The sequence below is a fragment of the Oryctolagus cuniculus genome, chromosome 19 (assembly GCF_051225735.1).
Source record: "Oryctolagus cuniculus isolate XC-2025 breed Fujian yellow rabbit chromosome 19, ASM5122573v1, whole genome shotgun sequence".
Lineage (NCBI taxonomy): Eukaryota > Metazoa > Chordata > Mammalia > Lagomorpha > Leporidae > Oryctolagus > Oryctolagus cuniculus.
In genome coordinates, this window is record NC_142885.1 from 52,526,008 (window position 1) to 52,539,096 (window position 13,089).

General features: G+C 49.0%; 1 protein-coding gene across 1 annotated transcript in view; it reads right to left on the reverse strand.

Annotated features, from left to right (window-relative positions):
- The window catches only part of CACNG3 (calcium voltage-gated channel auxiliary subunit gamma 3), a 98,869-nt gene that overhangs the window by 10,562 nt on the left and 75,218 nt on the right, over positions 1-13,089 (reverse strand). Inside the window, exon 2 of the mRNA XM_002711827.6 lies at positions 1,490-1,573. Coding sequence (XP_002711873.1) covers positions 1,490-1,573 — 84 coding nt within the window. The remainder of the gene's footprint in view (positions 1-1,489; positions 1,574-13,089) is intronic.

The following is a 13,089-nucleotide window of genomic DNA, read 5'->3' on the forward strand; positions in this document are numbered from 1 at the left end:
CTCTCTCTCTCTGCCTCTGCCTCTCTGTAACTCTGCCTTTCAAATAAATAAATAAATCTTCAAAAAAAAAAAAAAAGAGTGCCTTTGTGTTCTTTAAATTTTAAAAACATTTTAATTTTAATTAAAATTAATTCTTTAAATTTTAAAAACATTTTAATTTTAAAAACATTCTTCATGAACTATGCATTACAAACCTAATCCTAATAAGACAATTATTTATAATTGCAATTTTAAAATCCACCTTAAATTTAACACTCCTGAACAGTAAGTTAGCGAATGCTTTAGAATGCTCCTTTTAAGTGCACACATATTTTTGTTGAAAAAACATTTTTAAAACCCAAATCAAGATCTCTCTGGGGCTGGACTCATGTAAGGCCTGTGTCTGCAGCTGAACTTGGCTACTGTTAATCTGGTGCAACACACAGAAGCCAACCCATGACCACGTGCTGGGCTCGGGGCGAAGGGTAACGTGCTTTAACTTATTTAATTTTTATGACCTTGTCAGATGGATGACACTACAATCTCCATTTCAGAGCAGATAAAAAAAGAAAGGGGGGAGGGAGGGTTAAAGCAACTTTGCCCCAGTGGCTCCAACTCAGCAAGCTGGGAGTCAAACCAGGGTCACAGCCAAGGTCTACCGGATACAAGAGTCCTTAGCTCAAAGTCACTACACTCAGCTGGCTCCCATGTGCAGCTGGGACAGCCCATGTCACATGCAGGCTACATCGACCTTGGAAAAACGCTATGAGACACCAGCCCTGTCCCAGTAGGACTGAGAGGGAAGCGAACTCAAAGGAGAGGTGAACTTGGGTCATTAGCACCTCACCCATTAGCACTTGCCCATTAGCACCTCGAATCAACCCTCTGGGAAAGGTGAAAGCTTTTATTTGGGTTGAAGAACATTCTTTAGGTTTTTTCCTAAGTGGATGAAAAAGAATCTTCAGTGTTGACTCACCTATCTCTCCCCTTCCCATCCCCCCCCCTTTTTTTTTGTTGACAGGCAGAGTTAGACAGTGAGAGAGAGAGAGAGGCAGAGAGAAAGGTCTTCCTTCCGTTGGTTCACCCCTCAAATGGTCGTTAAGGCCAGCGCGCTGCGCCGATCTGAAGCCAGGAGCCAGGTGCCTCCTCCTGGTCTCCCATGCGGGTGCAGGGCCCAAGCACTTGGGCCATCCTCCACTGCCTTCCTGGGCCACAGCAGAGAGCTGGACTGGAAGAGGAGCAACCGGGACAGAACCAGCACCCCAACTGGGACTAGAATCCCAGGTACCAGTGCCGCAGGTGGAGGATTAGCCTAGTGAGCCAGGGTGCCGGCCTCCCCTTTCTATTTCATTGAAACCGAAGTGACTGGGCTATCAGAACCCTCTGGAAGTCTCTGTCTCAGCTCCACTTAGGGCTGGAGACAGAGGAGCCTCAGGCTCAGAGGCAACTAGGTGGTGGCCGGGGAGCCCTCCCTTCATCCCAGGGGACACTGGGGAAGCAGAGAACTTACGCAGGAGGTACTCAGCCGTATCCTGTTCGTAGTCAGCATCTTCAGGAAAGTGATCGATTTTCTTGCACACGCCTCGGAAAGCCCCTGCGGAAACAAACAGGATCCTGAACCAGGGCTGGAGACGGAGCCCTTGGGAGAAAGCTGGGTCCTCACCCACCCTGGTTGCTAGGGACCGCACGTAGGCTGGCCCAACAGCATCTTTCTTTAGGCACACACACACAAAAAGACAAAAGACTGGAGTCTTTGCATGATGTTGCATGAGGACTGTCTTGTCTCCCTAACTAATGCAGGGGAAAGGAGGTGAGTCTAAGCATATAAATCGATCCCCCCACTTTACAGATAAAGAAACTGAGTTCTGTTTGCACTCAAGCAGGTGAGTAGTAGAGCCAGAATTCCAATCAGGATCCAAAGCCAGGCATGCCAGAATCGTCCGCTCTCCCCAACTGCACTCTGACCTCAGGATCTGTCCTTCTCTCCCCTCACCTAGGATCCCAGGTCCACCTGCCCTGGCTGGGTGGCTCATCCCTTTGGGAGCCATGAAGTTGCCCAATGCTGTATCCTAGAGATACTAGGAGCAATTTGCTGCTTTTCCATTTTTCAGGATGAAGGGCGCTTAACTGTTGGCGGATGTTTGATCATCGTGGTAGGTGTTTGTTAACCAGCCAATTAACCAGTCTCTGGGGCAGCTCATGGCTCTGTCAGTTATTATAAATGACAAACGGCTTTCACGGCTTCTCACCACCACACAGCATGCAGTTGGCATCCCTGGCCCCATGCCCATGTGCAAAGACAGCACGTAGGTGAGGGATGGCGTGGTGTGGCAGAGAATGGACGCGGTTCAGAAATCACACAGGCTGGGCTTGCATTTCAGAACGGTGATTGTAAGAATGAGCTAAGGACAGACAGGAGTGTGAGATAATTTTTGTTAAGCTATGGGTACATCATCATAACGGCTGCCACTCAACTACACGATGGTCCAGGCACAGAGCAGATACCTGTATTCCTTATCCCGTTCACTCTTGCTTGCCACTTACTCCTTTTTTTTTTTTTTTTTTTTTTTTTTTTTTTTTTACAGGCAGAGTGGACAGTGAGAGAGAGAGACAGAGAGAAAGGTCTTCCTTTTGCCATTGGTTCACCCTCCAATGGCCGCTGCGGCCGGCGTGCTGCGGCCAGCGAACCGCGCTGATCCGAAGGCAGGAGCCAGGTGCTTCTCCTGGTCTCCCATGGGGTGCAGGGCCCAAGCACTTGGGCCATCCTCCACTGCACTCCCGGGCCATAGCAGAGAGCTGGCCTGGAAGAGGGGCAACCGGGACAGAATCCGGTGCCCCGACCGGGACTAGAACCCGGTGTGCCAGTGCCGCTAGGTGGAGGATTAGCCTATTGAGCCGCGGTGCGGGCTGCCACTTACTCTTAATAGAGGCTATTGATATTGACATTTGATGATCAGACAAAGGAGGACCACAGAGGAGAGGAAGGTGCCACAGCCGGGGAGTGGTGGGATTGATATTTGAGTCCAGGTTTCCAAAGACTGTGGTTTCACCGTAGCGCTATGAGTACCAGCTGTTATTCCTGTAGTCACCATTGTTATGGCTATTAGGATCTTATAATAACAAGAGTACCGTGACTTTAATCTCTACTAGGTCCCAATCAAGAGATATTTCAGAACAAGTGTGGAATATCGCCTTGGTTCTGATTGTTGGCTCGCCAGGCCATGAAGGGGTCCAGGAGTGACGGCTCCAGTTCTGGGAAGAAAGATCCATCATCCCATCCCTGAGGTTGGAAAAAGGCCTTCATTTTTCTTGGTCAAATTTCAGAGTTTCATTCACACGGTCCTGTTGCTGCTCTCAGGATAATAAATCACAACAGGGCAGGCGTTTGGTGCAGCGATTAAGACACTGCCCAAGATGCCCACGTCTCATATCAGAATGCCTGGCTTCCAGCCCTGGCTCAGCTCCTGATGCCAACTTCCGGCTAATGCACACCCTGGGGGGTGAAGGCCACCTGCGTGGGAGACCCGGATTGAGTTTGGGCTCCTGGCTTTGGCCGGACCCAGCCAAGGCTATTGTGGACAGCTGGGGAGTGAAGCAGCAGATCTCTCTCTTTCTGTCTCTATTTCTCTGCCTTCCACATAATAATAATAATAATAATAATAATAATAATAATAAACCAGAAACAACCATAAGGAACTAATCTGTTGAACACTTACTATATCCCAGTGCCATTCGGAGTATTATAGGTGTTTTATCCTCTTCAGCTCTCCAAACAGCCTTAGGAGGCCTATTTTACAGACAAGGAAACTGAGGCTTAGCTAAGTAAGTGATGTTAGTTAAAGACCTAGCTGGTAACAGAGGCTTAGAGCGGTGGGTCTGGCTGACACCAAAGCCAAAGTTCCTAACTACTATCATGAATTGCATCCTCTTTACCAAGTTTTAGAGTTGCAAGCAGAATTCTCTCCTAGATAGCTTTATGATAATTTTGTGGCCTATGCCCTGCTGTTGATGGTGGCAATGAGACAGACCAGTTATTTTCCTATCAACTTTGTGTTTTCTATGCTGTATTGTGGGGGTCAGCAGGTAGGGCACGGGTAGCAGCAGTGGTACAGGCTCCCTGCTAGCTGTTTTCCATATTCCACGAAAGGATTCCTGGGAAGAAGAGGCTGTGGTGAAGACAGGGTGTGAAGCTCCTAAAATGGCCTGGTCAGAATTAGGAAGTGCCCGCCCACCTGCATCTTCTCATGAAATTGGCTTAAGACGGCTTCCAGCTACAACTTAGAATGAGCACACATCGTAGCTCTTGGAGAAATTCACTTTTGGAGGTGGGGATGGAGGAGGCAGAAAGAGAGAGAGAGAAAGAAACTCCTATCAACTGGGTTCACCCCTAAATGCCCAAAATAGCTGGTGCCGAGCCAGCTGATGCTGGGAGCCAGGAACTTAGTCCAGCTCTCCCACCCGAGTGGTGGGAACCCAATTAGCTGGGCCATTGCTGCTGCCTTCCAGGGTCTGCATTAGCAGGGAGCTGGAACCAGGAGCCAGAGCCTGGAATGGAATCCAGGACCTCCTATGTGGGGTGTTGGTATCTTAATTACTCAGCTAAACACCTGCTCTTAGTCATCAGTTTCTAACAGTCAAAAGCAGCCCAACAGCTGAGAATATTCTTGTATATTTAGATGGAAAAAAAAAATACACACTACTTCATGACATGTAAAAAACATACAGAATTCAAATTTTGGTATCTGTAAATAAAATTGTATTGACACACAACCACGCCCGCCTAGTTTCAGTGGTGGCTTTCCTAACACTAAGACAGGGTTGTGCATCTGTGGCTGAGATAGCAAAGCTGAAGATATTTAGTCTCTGGCCCTTTAAGAAAAATGTCACTGAGCCCTGGTCTGATGAGTTCTGTCCTGTGAAGGGAAAAGAGCGAAAGGTTGAGCAGTATCTGGGCCTTCCTGGGATAAAGGACATAACCTAGGTCGCAGCTTCGGAAGTAGATATGAGGGGTGTTCACAAAGCCCTTGGGCAACACGTGTTGTGAAATTAGCTATGCATGGTGTGGATTTCAACTTGTTTTGCACCAAAACAAACTTCTCTTTTGACTCCAAATGCACGAAGCTTTTGAAGTCCCATCATCAGGGTGGGCTTCTTGAGTGGACTTGTTTTGTTCCATGGTTTTGTTTGCTGGCTTGAATGTTTTTAATCGGCAATATTTTATTTATTTATTTATTTTTTTGACAGGCAGAGTGGACAGTGAGAGAGAGAGACAGAGAGAAAGGTCTTCCTTTACCGTTGGTTCACCCTCCAATGGCTGCTGCGGCCGGCGCACTGCGCCAATCCGAAGCCAGGAGCCAGGTGCTTCTCCTGGTCTCCCATGCAGGTGCAGGGCCCAAGCACTTGGGCCATCCTCCACTGCACTCCTGGACCACAGCAGAGAGCTGGCCTGGAAGAGGGGCAACCGGGACAGAATCCAGTGCCCCGACCGGGACTAGAACCCGGTGTGCCAGCGCCGCAGGCGGAGGATTAGTCTAGTGAGCCACGGCGCCAGCCGTCAATATTTTATTTTATTAATAATATAATTCCATAACATATTATAAAATATCATAAAATAATATTATTAATTATATTATAAGATACAATATTATATATTATAATAATAAATTGGTTATTGCTGGTTAAAAAAGTTAAATATGCTGTTGAAGTTTAGCATTCACAGTCATTGCATTTAAATTTAATTTGCAATGGCTCTTAAAAAATGGGGGGCTCTGGCCTCCCACGTTTGTTTGCGCCAAGAAGCCCTCTCTTCTTCCACTTGGGCACGTGTTCCCCAGTTGGCCACCGTCCCCACCTGGTCCTGTGGTACCTGCCTGACCCTGTAGATATTAGGGTTTGCAAATAGGGTTTACTAAGAGCCTGGTCTTTTGCATCACACTTGGGTCTGAGTCTGGACTCCATCACTCCCTGGAGGTGTTATCCGCTGTGCATCACCTCTCCCAGTCGCAGTGTCTTCTACAGAATGCAGATAAGCACAGTAGCTCCAAGGACTTGTCAAGAGAATGAATCGAGGCAGTGAGAGTATTCCAATGCCAGTCGCCACACTCAGCCCTCTGCACAGAAATCTTTTAATCAGGCTGTGACGTAACGCGCTTAGCGCTGTTCTCAGCGTTTAGTTAAGAACTCAATAAATGACAGTCATTGCTACCACTGGTATGGGTAGCTATTTTAGGATCAGAAGAGACACATTGGCTACATGGTGAGGTTTTAAAAAGCAATAGGAAAGGAAAAAGAATCAAGAATTCCCCTGAGGAAGACACCACACTGAAAATGAAACTCTGGCACCCCAAGTCATACACCCATCCCAAAGTGAACTTGGCCATTCATATAAGTAACATATTGCTAGCTCCCAGAAATAACCACTGCGTAGCATTTCTGTATATTCCCTTCCAGGCTTTTTTTTTTTTTTCCCCACCCCGTGCTTTCACACAAAAATGATTTTGCAAAATTGGGATCACGCTGTTCTTACTTACATTTTCTTAAGAGTATTTTCCCATATCAGTAAATCTAAGAAAAATCAGATGGGGTTGGATTTGCCTGTGAGCAGCAGAGAATGGAACCAAATACACCGATGGTGAGGATGATGTCAGGAGGCCAGGACAAGCAGAGACCAGGGATGAAGCCAGCCAGCAAGAGGCCCGAGTGTGGCTGATATGAGTCTAGGGGTGAGGGGTGATGGGAACCCAGCAGGGTATGTGTGAGACTTGGGCTGTGAGAGTTAACAGACGACAGGACAAGGCAAAGAGGTTTGCAACGGAAGAGAGAACTTAGGAGAGCTATCTAGAGGTGATGAAGTGTGAGAGTGCTTTGAAAACTTAGTGGAAAATGGATTTAAAGGATACGTTTATATTCGTGCAAAAAAATCCTTGAAATCTGTGCGTTGATTTTTCATCAAATAGTTCATGGCAAATGCATCTTCTGAAAACGCTATGCACTCGTTTTCACAGGTTTTTGCACCAAAACATACTTATATTTAAAAAATATTTAATTTGGAAAGGCAAAGCGATAGACGGAAAGAGAGGGAGTTCCCATCAGCCCCTAAGTGCCTCTCACAGCAGGGGGTGGGCCAGGTGGACACTGCGAGCTGGGAACCGGGAACCCAATGTGGGTCTTCGCATGAGTGGCAGGTGTGCAAGTACTTGGGCCATCACCTGCTACCTCCCAGGAAGCCGGAGTCAAGGGCAGAGCCGGAACTAGAGCCCAGGCACCCCAATATGGGATGTGAGAATCCCAAGCAGTGTCTTTAACCACTACACCAAACACCCACTCCTAAATACTTGTCATGTAATTCTATCTTCCACGAACTTTCTGGAGTGCTCCCACGGAACCATGGAGACTACATCCTCATTCTGGGCGGAGGAGATGGTCCCTCTGTTTCGTCTCTGTCCATGATGATGGAGCACTTCCTGAACAGGAGGAAGTGGTAACAGCTGATGCTCCTTCGTAAAGGCCAAACCTTTGGGATATTCCAACGAAAAGCAAAAGTGCAGAAGAGGGGCCAGCGCTGTGGATCAGTAGGTTGATCCTCCACCCGTGGTACCAGCATCCCATATGGGCGCCGGTCCTAGTCCCAGCTGCCTTTCTTCCAATCCAGCTCTCTGCTATGGCCCGGGAAAGCAGTGGAAGATCACCCAAGTCCTTGGGCCCGGCACCCATGTAGGAGACTGGGAAGAAGCTCCTGGCTCCTGGCTTCTGATCAACGCAGCTCTGGTCGTTGCGGCCATCTGGGGAGTGAACCAATGGAAGGAAGACCTTTCTCTCTCTCTCTCTCTCCCCCTCTCACTGTCTGTAATGCTACCTCTCAAATAAATAAATAAAAAAAAATTTTTTTAAAAATGTGGAAGAATGGACTGGCACCGTGGCTCAATAGGCTAATCCTCCGCCTTGCGGCGCCGGCACACCGGGTTCTAGTCCCGGTCGGGGTGCCGGATTCTGTCCCAGTTGCCCCTCTTCCAGGCCAGCTCTCTGCTGTGGCCCGGAAGTGCAGTGGAGGATGGCCCAAGTGCTTGGGTCCTGCACCCCATGGGAGACCAGGATAAGCACCTGGCTCCTGGCTTCGGATCAGCGCGGTGCGCCGGCCGCGGCGGCCATTGGAGGGTGAACCAAGGCAAAAGGAAGACCTTTCTCTCTGTCTCTCTCTCTCTCACTGTCCACTCTGCCTGTCAAAAAAAAATGCAGAAGAATGGCCACCATTACCTCTGTTACTTACCATGGTTCTATGAGTTGTAGCCCATGAAGGAATCAAATAAAATTGAGTTACAAACAATGGAAAAAAAATAGGAGAAAATCATCATTTTTTCCCCAGGATGATAGAATTAGTGTAGTAGGCTGAAGGCAAGTTACTGGAGAGAAATATTAGGATGGATGAAAGATCTCAGTCAGGTGGCTTCTCACTAGATAACAAAGCATACTACAAAGCTGCGATAGTTAGCCATTGTGGTGCTGGCATTTAAAGACAACACTTATTAGTATATTGTTCAGTGCAGCCAAATAACACACAGACAATAAGAAGCAATCTGCTATCCCAGACTCGGATCATCCTTGTTCAACTAACACAATGGGGATACCTGGCTGGAGATTCCAAATAGAACACCAGGAATTCAAAGTACAAGTTCTGGCTGGTGCCGTGGCTCACTAGGCTAATCCTCCACCTAGCGGCGCCGGCACACCGGGTTCTAGTCCCGGTCGGGGCACCGGATTCTGTCCCGGTTGCCCCTCTTCCAGGCCAGCTCTCGGCTGTGGCCAGGGAGTGCAGTGGAGGATGGCCCAAGTCCTTGGGCTCTGCACCCCATGGGAGACCAGGAGAGGCACCTGGCTCCTGCCTTCGGATCAACGCAGTGCGCTGGCCGCAGTGCGCCAGCCGTGGCGGCCATTGGAGGGTGAACCAACGGCAAAGGAAGACCTTTCTCTCTCTCTCTCTCTCTCACTGTCCACTCTGCCTGTCAAAAAAAAAAAAAAAAAAAAAAACCACACACAACAACAACAAAGTACAAGTTCTTTCCTCACCGCTAAATACTCCCCTTTTTGGTAACTCACTAGAATGACTCTTGTTAGTCATAAATGGAGGGAAATCCTATCTAAGCTGGAGTTTAAGTCAGAGGTTAATTAGAGGGGCAGGCGTTTGGCGTAGCAGTTTAAGACCCCCACTTGGGACACCTGCTTCCCATGTTGGAGAGCCTGGGTTTCAGTCCCAGCTCCATGTCTGATTTCACCTTCCTTTTAGTGCACACCTTGGAGGCAGCAGGTTATGGCCCAAGTGCTTGGGTCCCTGCCACTTATGTGGGAGACCTGCTTTGAGGTCTGGGCTCCTGGCTTTGACCTGACCCAGCCCTGGCTATTGTGGGCATTTGAGAAGTAAACCAGTAGATAGAAGATCGGCCTGCCTCTCTCTCTCTCTCTCTCTCTCATAAATAAATAAATAAATACTTTTAGAAATAAGTTAATCAGAGGGAGGGAGGTGTATTTCTCCAAGCCAAGGGAATAGCATGTGTGATGAGGGGAGAGGCGCCAGGCAAAACTCCTTTGAGAATTCAAAGTGGTTTGGGGCATCAGAAGGGCCCATGGTAGTTTGTCTGCAGCCCAGATCCAGCAGGTGCAGGTGGGAGATGGGAGACTGGGATGGAGACTGGGCTGCGGTAGGCGTGAGAACAGGGCTGCGGAGATCAGCTCTCCACCCTAGGGCCAAGAAAGAGAAGATTCTGGTCTTCAGAACGTAACTTCTCCCTGAGAAGAGAGACTACAGACTGGTAAATAAATAGGTGAGGAAAAGAAAGAGGCTGGGGGCGGGGGTGGCCGACTGCCTTGGGTGGGGACACTGCTGGGGAACTCTCAATAGGGTGGTGGGGGGTAAGATTTGAATTCATGTTTGAAAGAAGAGGAGCAGCTGCCGTTACATGAAAAGCCAGAGAAAAGACTTCCCAGGAAGAGGGAAGTTCAAGTGCGAAAGTTCTGATATGAGAATGAGGTTTTTTTTTTTTTTGAACAAATGCTTTACTAAATAAAGACATTCACAATGGAAAGCGAGGTTTGTCTCTGGGGACATGGGCTGTCTCCTGCACCGGGCCTTAGTGCCATTTCACCAGAAGCAGCCTCAGTGACGTGATTTTTCTGAGTCCGTTCAAGACTGCGATGAGAAGGGAAAGATGTTTAGCAAGTGCACTTGCAGCCGGAAATCCAACTGCCTCTGGTCCAGGGCCAGACAGAGCTTTCCTGGGGGGGGGGGGGGCATTTGAAGATAGTTTTGCATTTAGTGTTTTTGGCCTGAAGCCAAGAAATATTGAACCCAGAGCAGAGAGAGGCCTACAGAAGTGAGACTGTCATTCAAGGCCCATGGTTTCCAGGTTTTTAGTCTTAGAAGGGCAGCCCCATTGGAAGGGAGGGTGTATTTCTGTAGGATGTCCCATCGGCTGGGGAGAACAGCGTAGGGACAGAGCCTCTCCTTGGCCCTGCAGAGAGAAGTCCCTGTGTCCATCATCCTGATGGTGGCGGGAGTCTCCCCAAGCTAACACAGGACATGACTTCTGAGCAGGCCCTGGACAGCAACCTTGTGCTCAGAGTTGGGGTGGGCCATCACTCAGCTTCAGCACCCAGAGCCTGGGCCATCCCAGAAACAGGGACAACCAGACACCCAGAGCTTGGCACCCACCTCGGCCACAAACCCAGCCAGGGCAACCAAATCCCACAGCCCCAGAGCCCAGCCAAGGGCTGACTAGAAACCAGCGCTCTGGTCCAGCAATGTCATCCTTTTGTTAGAAGCCTGTTGTGATGGCGTTGCCGTGAGATACCGGGAAAGAAGAGAAAATCCATTCCCTGAGAACTTGGGGTGAGAAAAAGCAACCCCAGACTGTAGGAGTGTTTGAGTCCTTGGTGTCATCGCCCATCTTTGTTATCTGATACCTTCAAGCAGAGATATTCAAAGTCGGTTCACACTGGGGTCATCTCAGGGAGGAGGAGAGGATTGAAAAATACCTAGGTGGGCTTCTTTCCCCCAGACACTCTTAGTCTGGGAGACTTGATTTTTCAGAGCACTCCCCGCCCCCCGCCAAGTGATTCTAAGTGTGCAGTTAAAGTTGAGGACCCCAACGCTCAGGCGAGTTCTCTTAAACACAGGGACAACTAGGGGCTGGCATTTGGCCAACAGTTGAGAGTCCCTGGTCAGGACACCTGTTTAGTGTCCCATATTGCAATGCCTGGTTCAGCCTCTGGCTCTCAACTACCAGCCTCCTAGTGGTGCAGAACCTTGGGAGGTACTGCTGATGGATGGCTCAAGGAATTGAGTCTCTGCCACCCACGTGGGAGCCCTGGACTGAATTCCTGAATTGATCCTAGCCCAGCCCCAGTCAATGCAGGGGGGCTCTCTCTGTCTCTCAAATAAATGCATGAATCAGTATTAACAAGGGACTAGTATTTCCCAGGAAACCATGAGGTCCAAAGGTGTGTTTCCAACTTTAACTTGCCTATGAAGTGACCACTGATGGAAGCATCTTGACTTGGTCTGGTTGCACACTCTGCTGATGTTGTTGATAAGTGCTGGCATCCCATATGGGCGCCGGTTCTAGTCCTGGCTGCTCCACTTCTGATCCAGCTCTCTGCCATGGCATAGGATAGCAGTAGAAGGTGGTCCAAGCCCTTGGGCCCCTGCACCCATGTGAGAGACCTGGAGGAAGCTCCTGGCTCCTGGCTTCGGATTGGCACAGCTCCGCCCATTGCGGCCAATTGGGGAGTGAACCAGCGGAGGGAAGACCTCTCTCTCTCTCTCTCTCTCTGCCTCTCCTTTCTCTGTGTAACTCTGACTTTCAAATAAATAAATTAAAAAAAAAAATACAGCATAGTTCCCCTCTTCTCTAAAAAAAAAAAAAAAAGGATCCTGTCCCAGTCAACCTGGAATCCTTCACTTTCCCAACAGGATCACAGGATTTGACTTTCACAGCAGAATGACAAAGTGGGTCATTTTTGAAAAAAAAAAAAAAAAAAGTGAATACATCATCAGTTCTCCCCAGGGCTTCTGCTAATCCTTTGATATCCAAATCATGGGGCGTGTCAATCATCCCATCGGTCCTGTCAATCTTCGCTTCTTCCATTGTTAGCTGGTGTCCCTCCGGCAGGCTCTCGTTTCTTTAGTGCGTGTTGGCCCATCATCACGTTGTGCCTCTTATTTGCATTGTATGGTCACACGCTGACAAGAACTGACAAGCACACAGAAGCAGGCAAAGCGCGGGGTGACAGAGTGCTCAGTGCGGTGTGTGTGTGTGTGTGTGTGTGATGGAGTAGAGAGAGAGAGAGAGAGAGAGAGAAAGAAGTCCGGTGGTGGATGCATGCTCCTGTTAGGACAGAGCTGCCCTGCCTGTCCACCGAGCCTCTCCTGCGCAGGGAGATGGATAATGAATTCGCGGATAATGAGCCTGCTGAACTAAGCGTGGCCTCTGAGCAAGACGAGATGCGGGGTTCGGCAACAAGAGGCTCATAACGGAGAATGAGTTAATGAGAAATAAACATCTGATGCCACGGGACGGCTGCTGGCGCACACCCCGCTCCATTCCTTTGTTCCACAGCTGTGTAGCCTACGTTGCGTGAAGCACTTGGAGTTTGTCAGGGAACAAAACCAACTAGGCTCTGAGTCTCAAAGCTATTAGATTCCAGTAGGGGAGAGACCCAGAGTGAACAGATCAATAAAGGAAGCCGATGTATCAGTAAGAAGGAACAGGTAACCTCAGACAGGAGTGCCGTGAACATAACCAAGATTGCGGTGGCTTGCGGTGTGGGTAGGGCCAGGGAGGGCCACTGTGGGATTCTTCCCCAGAAGCTAACCCAGGAGTCAAGAGGAAGATTTGAGAGAAGAGCCTTCCAGCACAGAGACTCTGAGGCTTGAGAAAGGACAGCACCCGGCAAGCATGCTGCCCGTGGAGCGGAGTGAGCGCAGGGGCAGGCGGAGGAGGGCCAGGCTCAGCAAGGAGCAGGTGCGGACCACCTAGATCTGGGCAGCTATGATGTAACATGTTTTCCCCAGTCCTTAATTATTTGGCTAATTGAGGATCCAAACTGATACATCAGTCT